Source organism: Callithrix jacchus, chromosome 5, assembly GCF_049354715.1.
Source record: "Callithrix jacchus isolate 240 chromosome 5, calJac240_pri, whole genome shotgun sequence".
NCBI classification, from domain to species: Eukaryota; Metazoa; Chordata; class Mammalia; order Primates; family Cebidae; genus Callithrix; species Callithrix jacchus.
This window is the reverse complement of record NC_133506.1, coordinates 61975291-61988471: the sequence shown is the minus strand read 5'-3', so window position 1 is coordinate 61988471 and position 13181 is coordinate 61975291. Positions and strand designations below refer to the sequence as shown.

At 55.0% G+C, this 13181-nt stretch overlaps 1 protein-coding gene across 32 annotated transcripts in view; it reads right to left on the bottom strand.

Annotated features, from left to right (window-relative positions):
* LOC144582522 (uncharacterized) overlaps positions 1-5495 on the bottom strand; it is a 70670-nt gene extending 65175 nt beyond the window's left edge. For 27 of the 32 annotated variants that reach the window (XR_013535306.1, XR_013535307.1, XR_013535300.1 and 24 more), the window contains exons 1-3: positions 5027-5495; positions 3959-4065; positions 120-288 (exon numbers count right to left, since the gene is read on the bottom strand). Coding sequence is in view for 11 of the 32 variants with exons in the window: in XM_078372216.1 (XP_078228342.1) it covers positions 120-288; positions 3959-4065; positions 5027-5290 (540 nt within the window). In the remaining 21 variants the exon portion in view is untranslated. The remainder of the gene's footprint in view (positions 1-119; positions 289-3958; positions 4066-5026) is intronic. The other 5 variants (XM_078372228.1, XM_078372225.1, XM_078372227.1 and 2 more) reach the window with 2 other exon arrangements.
* Positions 5496-13181: the final 7686 nt, after the last annotated feature.

Genomic DNA, 13181 nt, shown 5'->3' with positions numbered 1-13181 from the left:
AGCTCCAACACCACCTCCATCTCTGTGGGGAGCCAGGAAGCACTGCATCCCCCAGCCTTCAGGGGAAGACCCATAGCACCTGTGCAGTGAGTGAGCAGACCCCGAGGACAGGGACTTGCCTTCAGGGCATTGATGATGGTCTCGATGTGGGTCTTGACGGCCTTGTGGGAGAACTCAGAGCTGGCCAGCATGAACATGCTCTCCAGGGCCAGGTAGCGCAGGTTGTTCTCCAGGTGCTGCAGGAACTGGCCCAGCTGGTTGCAGGCAGGGATGAGCAGGTTTGGCTCACTGTGTGGAGGGAGGGGAAGTGAGGGGAGGTTTCCTCAACACATGTGACACAAACTGGACAGAACCCGCATTCCCTGATGGGCCCAGATGGCAGACGGCAAGGTCACACCACACTCACTGCCACCATGCTGCTCAGGTGGGAATCCCCGAATGCGGACGCCCGACCCCTACCCATGACATCTGTGTTGTGTCCATTCTGTGCCCCCCCACAGTGAGAGTCGCAGCCCGTGCATCCACCGGAGCCTTCCCAGCACCTCCTGAGCCTCAATCTGCATCAGGCCCATGGGAAGCCAGTCAAGCTGTGACCCGCAATGGCCTGTCAGCCAGAGGCAGCAGCCCAGGGCAGAGAAAAGGCTGAGGAGGTGTGGAAGGTGGCTGCCACCCTGACTCTATTGTCTCCTTAGGATGTGGCTTCTCCTTGTGTAACAACAGAGCTTTCTCTAAAATGGGAAATTTCAGTTTTAATAGCTCCCAATTCTGAAGCATGACTCTTAGACTGCATTTTCGTCATGGAAAACTACATTTGTAAAAATGCTACAGTAGCCGATGGGTGGTACCCACTGGCTGTAGAGAGCCTCTGTCCACAGCTTGGCATGTTCCCTGGTTATCGGGAGCCTGCTGGTAGCTGCCATTTCATTCTCACAGGACCCTAAAGCACAGCAACACACACCAGCCCCATGCCAGACCACAAGCACAGCATCGCAGGAGCTGAGCAGAAAAGGCATGGGGGTAGAGGAAGCAGACCCTCCAGCTTGCACTGCAACCACCCTCCCTGTGTCTCTGCTCTGCGTGGATGGACGTGGTTGTCTCCGGCATTGCTCTGGCACCCTGGACCCACCAAGTGCAGCTTCACGCCCAGCAAAGCCACAGGACACGTGTGCGCAGACCTCCCACCCTCCCTGTCTCCTCTCTGTTCCATCACACGAGAGGCCCATCAGGAGTGGGGATGCTCAGGGAAGGAGGAGAAGGCCCGTCAGGGATGAGACCACAGTAAGCTAAGCAATCCCCTGAGCTCAGAGCAGGAGGGGCTGGCTGCAGAGAAAGAAAGGGGTCCAGGGCCGGGCGTGGTGGCTCACGCCTATAATCCCAGCACTTTGGGAGGCTGAGGTGGGTGGATCACGAGGTCAAGAGATTGAGACTATCCTGGCCAACATGGTGAAACCTCATCTCTACCAAAAATAAAAAGATTAGTTGGGTGTGGTGGTGCACACCTGTAGTCCCAGCTACTCGGGAGGCTGAGGCAGGAGAATTGCTTGAACTGGGAGGTGGAGGTTGCAGTGAGCTGAGATCGAGGCACTGCACTCCAGCCTGGAACCTGGCGATGGACCAATTATTCTATCTCAAAAAAAAAAAAGAAACTCAAGAGAGAGAGCGCGATGGACCCCTCAGAAGAAAGAAGTATACCCCTAAGAAGCCAGCACCCTGACCCAACCCCACAGCCCCATGGTCCCCCACAGGCCGCCCAGGCGCTGAGCTTGAGGAGGCATCTGTCTGCCTCACTCACATCCCATCTCTCTGTCCAACGGGCCCTTGGCTTGGCAGATCCTCCATCAACCTCATGAACAAACGACTATCACTACAACCTCCATCCATTTCCACTGACAGCCCGGTGACTCCTGTTTCCAGGAGGTCAGGGTACTTCCTCCCTTCCTACAAAGCTCACATGTGAGACACTTTTAGGCTTTAGGTGAACCTATCCAGAAAAGTTCACCCTGACTCCTGCCCTAAGCTGCAAGATGCCATCCCAGACATGGGTCACAGACACCTGCTGCAGGGAAGTGAGCTCTAGGCTGTCTGTCAAAGAGAGGGCTGAAAGGCACAAATGCAAAGCAGAAAAGGCAAGAATCACAGCACTTATATGAGTGATGCAGCCAGTGTGAGTTGTCTCTCAAACACATATGCAGCTCACAGAAAAATTTATAGCCTTAAATGTACGTATTTGAAACAAATATAAAGAGAAAAGCAACAAAAATTCATCTCAAGGGTTTAAAAAGCAACTAACAAATTAACCCAAAGGAAAGGAGGCTGAGAACGGTGGCTTGTGCCCGTCATCCCAGCACTTTGGGAGGCCAAGGCAGGCGGATCACCTCAGGTCAGGAGTTCAAGACCCAGCCTGGCCAACATGGCGAAACCTTGTCTCTACTAAAAATATAAAAATTAGCTGGAGATGGTGTTGGGGGGTGCCTGTAATCCCATCTACTTGGGAGGCTGAGGCAGGAGAATCACTTGAACCCAGGTGGAGGTTGCAGTGAGCCGAGATTATGCTACTGCACTCCAGGCTGGGCATCAGAGCAAGACGCTGACTCAAAAAAAGAGAAAAAGAAGAAGAAAATACACACATTTCTCAACTTATAAAATAAACTGAATTCATAATCAGAAAGTTTCCCACAAAGAAAACTCCAAATTCAAATGGTTTTACCAGTTAATGATAAAAACCGTTTGGCAAACTAGAGAAAGGAACTTCTTTAATGTGATCAAGAGTGCCAACAACAAAAAATTCTAGAGCAGACATCATACCTAACGGTGAAATACCTGACACAAAAAAAGGACAACCCAGGGTAAAAATGGGTAAGAGTCTCAGGCCCTCCACAAAACAAGATACCCAAACAGCCAATCAACATGCAAAGTTTCTCAACCTCAATGATAATCAGGAAAATGTACATTTAAATCACAAAGAAGCCAATTGCGATGGTGATGCCTGCAATCCTAGCAGTCTGGGAGGCCCAGACAGGCGGACTGCTTGAGGTCAGGAGTTTGAGGCCAGCCTAGCCAACATGGTGAAACCTTATCTCTACTGAAAATACAAAATTTAGGTGGATGTGATGGTGCAGCCTATAATCTCAGCTACTCAAGAGGCTGAGGCAGAAGAATCTCTTGAACCCGGGAGGCCAAGATTGCACACTGCACTCTAGCCTGGGTGTCAGAGTGAGACTCTATCTCAAACAAAACAAAACAAAACAAAAACCCCAAGGGGCTAACACCAGCGTGTGCTGTGCCCACACCTCCTGTTGCTGGGAAGGCCAGGTAGACCACATAAGAAGCTGGTCTGGCACCACCTGTCTCCTCAGGTTCAGGAGCTGCAGCCCCTAACTGAGCCATGCCACATCTCAACAGACACCCATAGCATCTGCAGGGTCTTCAGACCCCAGGACACAAGGGGTCCATCTCAAAGCATCAGGCAGCCTGTTACCATCCCAGCACAAGCACTAGGGATTCAGTCACTCACACTTTTTGAAAGAAGACTTAAGTTACATAAAGATGTTCTCCCACAAATATTTAAAATAAACGATAGCTATTCACTCTGAAAATGCAAACAGCTCAGGAAATGTCGACTTGTGCCAACACAGTGGCTCACACGTGGAATCCCAGCACTTTGGGAGGCCAAGGCACGTGAATCACCTGAGGTCAGGAGTTCAAGACCAGCCTGACTAACATGGAGAAACCTCGTCTCTACAAAACTACAAAATTAGCTGGGTGTGGTGGCAGGTGCCTGTAACCCCAGCACTTTGGGAGGCCAAGGCAGGTGGATCACTTGAGCTCAGGACTTCAAGACCAGCCTGGGCAACATAGTGAGACCCCATCTCTACAAAAAACACGAGCATTAGCCAGGTGTGGTGGTGGTGCATGCTTATAGTCCCGGGACTACAGTCCCAGTGTCTGGGAGACTTACAGTCCAGGTGTCTTGGGAGACTGAGGTGGTAGGATCACTTGAGCTGGGGAGGTTGAGTGCACCGTGATGGCACTACTGCACTGGGTGCCAGAGCAAGACTCCTCCTCCTCAAAAAAAAAAAGAAAACCATTAAGTCAACTATTTGGTAGACAACAAGGAAAAAAAACACACCAGAGAGGAAACTAGCTTTTCTCCTCCCTTAAATTAAATACAAGGGGCAGCCTCCAAAAGCCAAGAGGAGGTTCTGCACACATAAGTCAAATTAATTGGTGGACCGGAGGCCCACCCTGCACCCTGCACCCCCTTCCAAGTCCTTAACGGTTCAAACCTTCCTGGCCTGTTTCACCGTTTGGTTCCACCCGGAGGGGACACCCATGTGGCTGAGAACGAGGTCGGTGATTGAAGCAGCTAGCAGCAGCCAACCCACACCCCGACAACAGCTAGTGTCCGGATTCCCTCCAGGAATGAGTCATTTTAATCGTCGTGGGTGAGATCTAGTCAGGGGATAATAATAACCCGCCAGAAGCCAGGTCACAAAGCTGTTTCCTGGGAAGACGCTGATTTCCAGATTTCTGCTCCCAAAGCTAAAACCCACGCCGTTTTGGGAAAGGCTGGGTTAAACGCTCCACTACCAAAAAGACCAAGGTGACATCATGCTGGGGAGGGGCGTCTGGGCCCAGAACCCCCTCCGTGGTGCCGCAGCCACCGCGCAGCCCAGCGACCGGGAATGCGCATGTGGATGAAGGACCGTGCCCTGAACCCCCACGCCCCCACCCCCAGACCCTGTACCCCACCCCGAACTCTGGCCTACACCCCCAGACTTGGCACCCCAAGACTCCAAGTGTCGCCCGCACCCTCAGACCCAGGGCCAGGCCCCGCACCCTGGCCTGCACCCCGAGACCTGGTACCCCCAGACCGCGAACGCCGCCCGCACCCCCAGACCGCAGGCCTCCCCTCATCCCAGCCTACACTGCCAGACCCCGGGCCCGCCTGCAACCCCGCCTCGAGCCCCCGTTCGCAGACCGTCTCTACCTGCGGCCCCTGCCCCGCGCCGCCCGCGCCACTCACAGTTGCAGATATCCCAGATGAAGACCGCCAGGCTCCGCATCCCATCCCTCTTGGAAACGGCCGGCATCTTCCGGCGCTGGGGAGCGGCCTCGGCTGGCGGGTCCGGGCGGAGGAGCGCGGGGAGTAGGAAGCGGAGAGCTCGGGCGCTGTACTGGCCACGGAGAAGCCGCCGGGGAGCCGGCAAACCACCTCCACCTCAGGCTCCGAGTGTCGCTTTCTGGTCCACCGGGCGCGCGCACGGACGACGCCCGCACCCGCATGCATGCACACGCACGCTTCCGGAGAAGCACAGCAGCGGTGAGTCCGTCGCGTGAGGCAGCGCGCGTCCGTGGCACGGGGACGAGCTGGTTGAGGCAGGCGCGGGGGCGCCCCCTACAGGCGGACACTGCAGGCGGAGCCGCTGGGGCAGCGGGTTCGCGTCCCGGGGCCGCGTAGGGCTGGCAATGCCGCCCGCGTACCCCGCGGGAAGGGCGTGGCCCCAGGTGGGTACTCGCATGCGCAGTACGGCCGCCTCCATCGTCGTTGCTGGTACTACGGGCAGCGAGCCCGTTCGTGGGACACTCCTGGTGGTCACTGCAAAAGGGGCAGCCATGCAGGCGCACACGTGCGGCTTCACCCGTGAGCGCTGCGCAGGGTGGCTCCACGGCCGGGGCCTTGTTTGTCCCAGATGGGCCAGGACCGGGAGGGCGGCGCCGAAGGAGCCCTGGGCGAAGGGGTCACAGCCGCGGACAGCCTTTCACCAGGAAACCCTTCCCTAGCCCCGTATCCTGAGACCATAGGACTGGCCTGCCCCTCCCACCACCCTGAGCGTCCAGGGCCAAAGCTCTTGTGGTCCTGAGCTGAGGGTGAGGCGGGCACTGTTCCCGACCCAGCCCAGGGTCTGTGTGGCAGCCCAGGCGCCCCTCCACCCTGGGCCTACAGAGAAACGACCACCCACTCCACCCCGTGACGGTGACTGGGGGCTGCAGCCCAGTGCGGAATCCAGTCCCTCGATGCCAGGACTTTCTGCCGCTGTTTCAGAAACCCCTCTGCTCTCCGGCCCTCTGCACAGCAGCAAGCTGGAGGCCCAGGCTGGCCCCTGTGGACCCAGCGGGAGGAAGAACCTTCTGGGCCAGGTTGCAGGCTCCGTCTTAGGCCAGGAAGAGACCCCAGGGAGCCTGGAAGCGATGGTCCTTCCCAGAGCCAGATGACTTTGAAGAGGGAGCTCCCTCCTCCTGGAGTGGGAGGATCTGGGCCCTGTATCTGGAACTGGCCCAGACCCACCAGCCGGGACTTTGTCCCCACTCTGGCTCACTTCCGCAACCCCAGATGAGAGCTTAGCCCGGTGAAGCCCAGCCAGGAGGAGGGGGCAGCACCCAGGCCCCTCCCCAGTGAACCGGGAGCCACAACCAGACTCTGGGCCTCCAGAACTCCTGGGAAAAACCAGGATCTGTGACAGACCCCAGTCGGCATGAGGCAACCAAGTGCATCACTTTCCAAGACAGAGGCATGGAGCCGGCCCAACAGAGGGCTTCCTGGAGAAGTCTACACCCTCCTGGGTCCCCTGTTCATCCGGCCCAGCTGTTCATCCGTCAGCCTGTCCCCTCCACCAAGAAGCTTCCCTCCCCTGCCCCTGACGACAAATACAGGCCATTCTGGACACAGGAGTGTCTTGTGCCACATGAGGCATCCTGCGCTGCTCCCCAGGACCATCCCAGGAGTCACGAGGACCATCCAGTAACATGCATGGGCAGAGCGTGGGCTCTGGGTGCCAGGAGGCTGGCATGCCTAGTCCAAGCTCCTGTTGGCAATGGCAGTGTAGAAGACTGGGACAAGCAGACAACCATGCCCCTGCCAGCAGAACTGCCATTCCCAGAACAGGGCACTGTAGGGGCTGCAGGGGCCGCTCCCAGAACAGGGCATTTGGGGGGCCACTCCGAGAACAGGGCACTGCGGGGGCTGTGGGGACCACCCACAGGAAGGCTTGAGCCTGGCAGGCACCACCCTCCGCCCACTCAGAAGTCTCCTCCTCGGTGCCAACTCTGAGATTCCCACAGACATCCTCCTGTCCACCCAAAAGTGTTGAGGAGTCCCAGAGGGCCCAACACGCAGCCCTGCAAAAGACTCCCCATCTCCTTCCAGCGCCGCCTCTGGACCACTTACTCTGGTCCAGCCTTAGGTCTAAGTCTGCATGGGTCTCCCTGACCACTGCCACTACCACTCCTCAGCTAGGGAGAGGCCAGCTTTGGGAAGGTACAGTGCTGGGAAACAGTTTCTTTTCTTTCTTTTTTTTTTTTGGAGAGACAGCATTTCACCATGGTGCCCAGGCTGGTCTTGAACTCCTGTAATCCCAGCATTTTGAGAGACCCAGGCAGACAGAGCTCAAGTGATCCACCTGCCTGGGACTCCCAAAGTGCTGGAATTACAGGTGCGAGCCCCTCTGCCTGGCCTATTTATTTATTTATTTATTTATTTATTTATTTTGAAATGGAGTCTCACTCTCTCACCCAGGCTGGAGTGAAATGGTGCAATCTCAGCTCACTGCAACCTCTGCCCCACAGGTTCAAGCAATTCTCCTGCCTCAGCCTCTCAAGTAGCTGGGATATCAGGCATGTGCCACAACCATGCCTGGCTACTTTTACCATGTAGAGATGGGGTTTCACCTTATTGGCCAGGCTGGTCTCGAACTCCTGACCTCAGGTAATCCATCCACCTCAGACTCCCAAAGTGCTGGGATTACTGGCGTGCGCCACTGTGCCCCGCTGTTTTATTATTATTATTATTATTTTTTAGAGACAGCGTCTCTCCGTTTGTCTCCCAGGCCGGAGTGCAGTGGTCCAATCATAAATCACTACAGCCTCGACCTTCTGGGCTCAAACCCTCCTCCCACGTTGACTCCCCAAATGCTGAGAGTACAGGTGCACATCGCCACACCTGGCTAAGTTTTTAAAAATTTTCTCAGAGATGGGATCTCACTATATTGTCCAGGCTGGTCTCAAACTCCTGAAGTCAAGCAGTCCTCCCGCCTTGGCTTCCCAAAGTGCCGAGATTACAGATGTGAGCCTCCGTGCTCAGCCTCAATTTCATTTTTTAAGTTATTGAACGTTTGTCATGTTTTAGCCACTCAGGGTCACAGTACTGTTCTGGAGGGCAGAGGTGGGATGAGTCGCTTTCCCTCGTCCACAGCCATGGGGAAGCTGGGTCCACATGTGCAAGCCTGGCATGCACGTCATAAAGGGGAGACAGGCTGGGCTGGAGCTGCTGTGTGGCATGCCATCTCATCGCCACGGGGTTCCCCAGCAGACAGCCCCTGCAGCACTAGCTGGCCATGCCCTGAGTCTTACTAGACCTGAACCTATCAGTTTTTGTTTTGGTTTTGTTTTTTTTTTTTGAGACAGAGTCTCTCTCTTGTTGCCCAGGCTGGAGTACAGTGGCACCATCCACTGCAACCTCTACCTCCCAGGGTCAAGTGATTCTCCATCCTCAACCTCCCAAACAGCTGGGATTACAGGCGCCTACCACCATGCCTGGCTGGTTTTTGTACTTTTAGTAGAGATGGGTTTTCTCCATGTTGGCCAGGCTGGTCTCCAACTCCCGACCTCAGTGATCCACCTGCCTTGGCCTCCCAAAGTGCTGGGATTACAGGCGTGAGCCACCACACCTGGCCGAACCTATCAGTTTTACAAATGACCCAGTTTCCTTCTCATCATCTCTGGTTTAAGTCATAACGACCCTTCCAGAGGAGGGGCTGACTACCTGTTGCACATGTGGCTGGGCCCTGTGCACTCACGGGAGCTCAGGGACAGTGAGGTGGCATGCTCAGACCTTGAAGCCCCTGTGATCAGATGATCACCTGTGGTCCCCAGTGGTGACATGCTCAGGGGAGGCTGTGGGAACCGACTGTCCCCTGCCGTGGATGGTGGGAGACATGAGGGGTCCCTTCAGGAACTCTGCGGTGGGTGGGTTTTTCGAGTATAGCCAGTCCACATGAAGAAGGAGAGGGTGAGCTCAGGCTCCTGAGTGCTCATCCTGGGGCGGGTAGGAGCTGCTGTGACCACACATCTCCTTTCTTGTCACTGGAGAGCCAGGGAATGCAGAGCCATTCACGGGATAAATTCAATAACTGGGGACCTCAAGCCCCAATTCCCAAGAACCCCTACCCAGCTCAGCCCTTGACCTGGCAGAGTCAGGGCCCAACACACCCACAGTCATAGCCGAGGGCAAGACTGGGCACCTGAGAATGGCAGGACACTGAGTTTATGTCAACAGACCCCACAGAACACGTGCAGGATGAGTTCCGAGAGGCAGACCCGGACAATGGGTGGGTCTTTTGCGGCAGCCGCGGAGTCTGATCAACTGAGCCACCTGGCAGCCCAGGGTCCCTCTGGCTGCTGCTGGGCCAGATTCCTGGAAGCTACACACAGAGCAGTTCCTGAAACATGGTTCCAGTGCCAGAAATCCCTGGACATCATGCAGAGAAAGGAACTCAGAGGACTCAGGGACTGAAGCTGCCCAGCCTCTCTCAGGAGACCCTTCCTGCCAAAGCCTTGAAATTTGTAACTGCTACAGGGCCAGCACCTTCACAGGCCCTCAGGGCCATCCTCTCAGGGTGCAGGGATGCAGGCACAGCCAGGGGCCCCCTGCTCTCAAAGAAGTGCAGCTAGGGGTGACCAAGGTCGAGAAGGCCAGACACCTCACTAGGCAGCAGGGTGATGACATTGTCAGGGTCTCTCCCAAGCAGCCCCTGGTGGGGTTACCTGCTCAGGGGACCCTTGGGCCAACAGAGGGGCAGCCCCCGAAGCTACTGCGTAAGAAGTATGGTCAAGAAAATTCCAGGCTCAGAGCGGTGGCTCACGCCTCTAATCCCCTCCCTTCGAAGAGGGAGGTGAGCAGATCACTTGAGGCAGGGAGTTTGAGACCAGCATGGCCAACATGATGAAACCCTGTCTCTACTAAAAATACAAGAAATCACTGTGTGGTGATCCCAGCTACTCGGGAGGCTGAGGCAGAATGCTTGAACCTGAGAGGCAGAAGTTGCAGTGAGCTGCGATCCTGCCATCGCACTCCAGCCTGGGGGATAGAGCGAGACCGTCTCAAAAAAAAAGAAAGGAGGCCATGTGCTGTGGCTCACACCTGTAATCCCAGCACTTTGGGAGGCCGAGGCGGGCAGACCATGAGGTCAGGAGTTTAAGACCAGACTGGCCAAGATGGTGAAACCCCCATCTCTACTAAAAAATACAAAAATTAGCTGCGCATGGTGGCTCACACCTGTAATTCCAGCTACTTGGGAGGCTGAGGTAAGAGAATTGCTTGAACCAGGACCTAAGAGGCAGAGATTGCCATGAGCTGGGACCACTCCACTGCACTCCAGCCTGGGCTACAGAGCGAGACTCCATCTCAAAAAAATACAATAAAATGAAAATAAAAGGACTAAAAAGAAAATTCCAGCCCTCATGAACAAAGGCCTGGTTTGAGCCCCTGCCCCTCACATGAGCTCTCTCAGAGGTGGCTCAGGGGCAGTGCCTCATGGAAGGGAAACCTAGGCACCCCTGAGAGGGAGGCAACCTTGCAGGATGACCACAGCCACATCCTGGGAGTCTTCTTCCCAGGGATTTATTAGTAAAACTAGAAAGAAACACCCACTCCATGAGGGATTACTGGACACACACTTGGGCCATCACATTCCTGAGAACCCAGGTTGTCATGGCACAGCTCAGAGAGAGGCTTTGGGGTCAGGTGATGAATGCTAGTTAGCCCTGCGTCTGTCTGAATGTAGACCCATCCCGAGAATTCCACGGGAATCGACACCCTCAGCAGTGGCAGAAACTTGGCATCTCTTCCTGCATGGGGGGGAGGATCCTGAGGGTAGAAATGTAGCACTGGGGACCGTATCTGCGTCACTCCGGCCCCTGAGTATGTCACTGGTGACAAATCCATGCAGGTCAGCAGCAACCTCAATTCTTGTCTCCTTCCAAGAAAGAATTTGACGGAGGGGAGTGAGGCAGAGTGAGAGACAAATTTTTTGAGCAGGAGTGAAAGGAAGCAAGGGACACTGGGGAGAGGGCCGTGTGGGCAACCTCAGAGACCAGGTGCACAGTTTGACCTTTGACTTGGGTTTTTTTCTAAGCTGGAGTCTCGCTCTGTCCTCAGGCTGGAGTGCAGTGGCACAATATTGGCTCACTTCAACCTCCACCTCCCAGGTTCAAGCGATTCTCCTGCCTCAGCCTCCCAAGAAGCTGGGACTATGGACGTGCCACCATGCTGTGCTAATTTTTGTATTTTTAGTAGAGACGGGGTTTCACCATGTTGGACAGGATGGTCTCGATCTCTTGACCCTTGGATCCACCCTCCTCAGGCTCCCAAAGTGCTGGGATTACAGGCGTGAGCTACGGAGCTCAGTCTACTTTTTTTTTTTTGAGATGGAATTTTGCTCTTGTCACCCAAGCTGGAGTGCAGTGGCGCAATCTCGGTTCACTACAACCTCCTCCTCCCAAGTTCAAGCAATTCTCCTGCATCAGCCTTCAGAGTAGCTGGGACTACAGGCACCCTTGCCACCATGCCTGCTTAATTTTTGTATTTTTAGTAGAGACAGGGTTTCACCATGTTGGCCAAGTCTGCCTCAGTCTTCCAAAGTGTGCGATTACAGGCGTGAACCACCATACTTGACCTTTTTTTTTGAGACAGTCTTGCTCTGTCGCCAGGCTGGAGTGCAGTAGCACAATCTCAGCTTACTGCAACCTCCACCTCCTGGGTTCAAGCAATTCTTCTGCCTGAGCCTCCTGAGTAGCTGGGACCACAGGCGCGTGCCACTATGCCCAGCTAATTTTTGTATTTTTAGTAGAGACAGGGTTTCACCATGGCCAGGATCGTCTTGATCTCTTGACCTGTGATCTGCCCACCTTGGTCTCTCAAAGTGCTGGGATTACAGGCATGAGCCACCGCGCCGGGCATTTTTTTTTTTTGAGACAGTCTCACTCTGTCGCCAGGCTGGAGTGCAGTAGCACAATCTCAGCTCACTGCAACCTCCACCTCCCAGGTTCAAGCAATTCTCCTCCTGCCTCAGCCTCCCATGTAGCTGGTGTGTGCCACCATGCCTGGCTAAGTTTTACATTTTTAGTAGAGATGGAGTTTCACCATGTTGGCCAGGCTGGTCTCAAACTCCTGAGCTCAGGTGATTCACCTGCCTGGGCCTTCCAAAGTGCTGGGATGATAGGCATGAGCCACCACAGCCTGCTCAGGTGTTTCTGTCTATTGGGAGACTGTCTTTCCCCCATGCTGACTGTGGCCAACTATTATTTTAGAGAGACAGTTAGCAACTGCCTCAGCTGGGTGTGGTGGCTCAGGCCTGTAATCCCAGCACTTTCAGAGGCCGAGGCAGGTGGATCACTTGAGGTCAGGAGTTTGAGACCAGCCCGGCACCAACATGGCAGAACCCTGCCTCTGCTAAAAATACAAAAATGAGTCAGATGTGGTAGCAGATGCCTATAATGCCAGATACTCAGGAGGCTGAGGCAAGAGAATCGCTTGAACCCAGGAGGCAGAGGTTGCAGTGAGCCAATATCTTGCCATTGCACTCCAGCCTGGGAGACAAAGTAAGACTCCACCTCGAAAAACAACAAAACCACAACATAAAAAGCCCACCCCTGCAGCCCCTACCCCCCTTCCCAACCTCTGGTCACCTCCTACCCTCTGTGTCCGTGAGATCAACTGTTTTGATTTTTAGTTTTCACAAATGAGTGAGAATATGCTAGGTTTGTCTTCCTGTGTCTGACTTATTTCCCTGAAACGGATGACCTCCAGTTGAGTGTAGCTGTTTTGAACAAGAGGGTCAGAGAGGATGGCACTGAGGGTGGCACCTGAGGGAGGGAGAACGGGAGCCACGCAGATCCCTTGGGGAAGAGTGTCCCCAGCAGAGGGAACTCCCAGTGCAAAAGTGGGCAGGGAGCCCAATGCAGAGGCCAGTGTGGCCACAGCAGGGTGGGTGAGCGGGTGATTGGAGGGGGTGACAGGGACAGATTGTTTGGGGCCTCATGGGCCTAAGACAGAGCCACGGAGAGCTGCGAGCAGGGGCGGGCGTGATCTGATGCAGGATCACTTGAGGTCAGGAGTTCGAGACCAGCCTGGCCAACATGGTAAAACCCTGTGTCTGCTTTGGTTGTGTGTGGGGAATGGACCC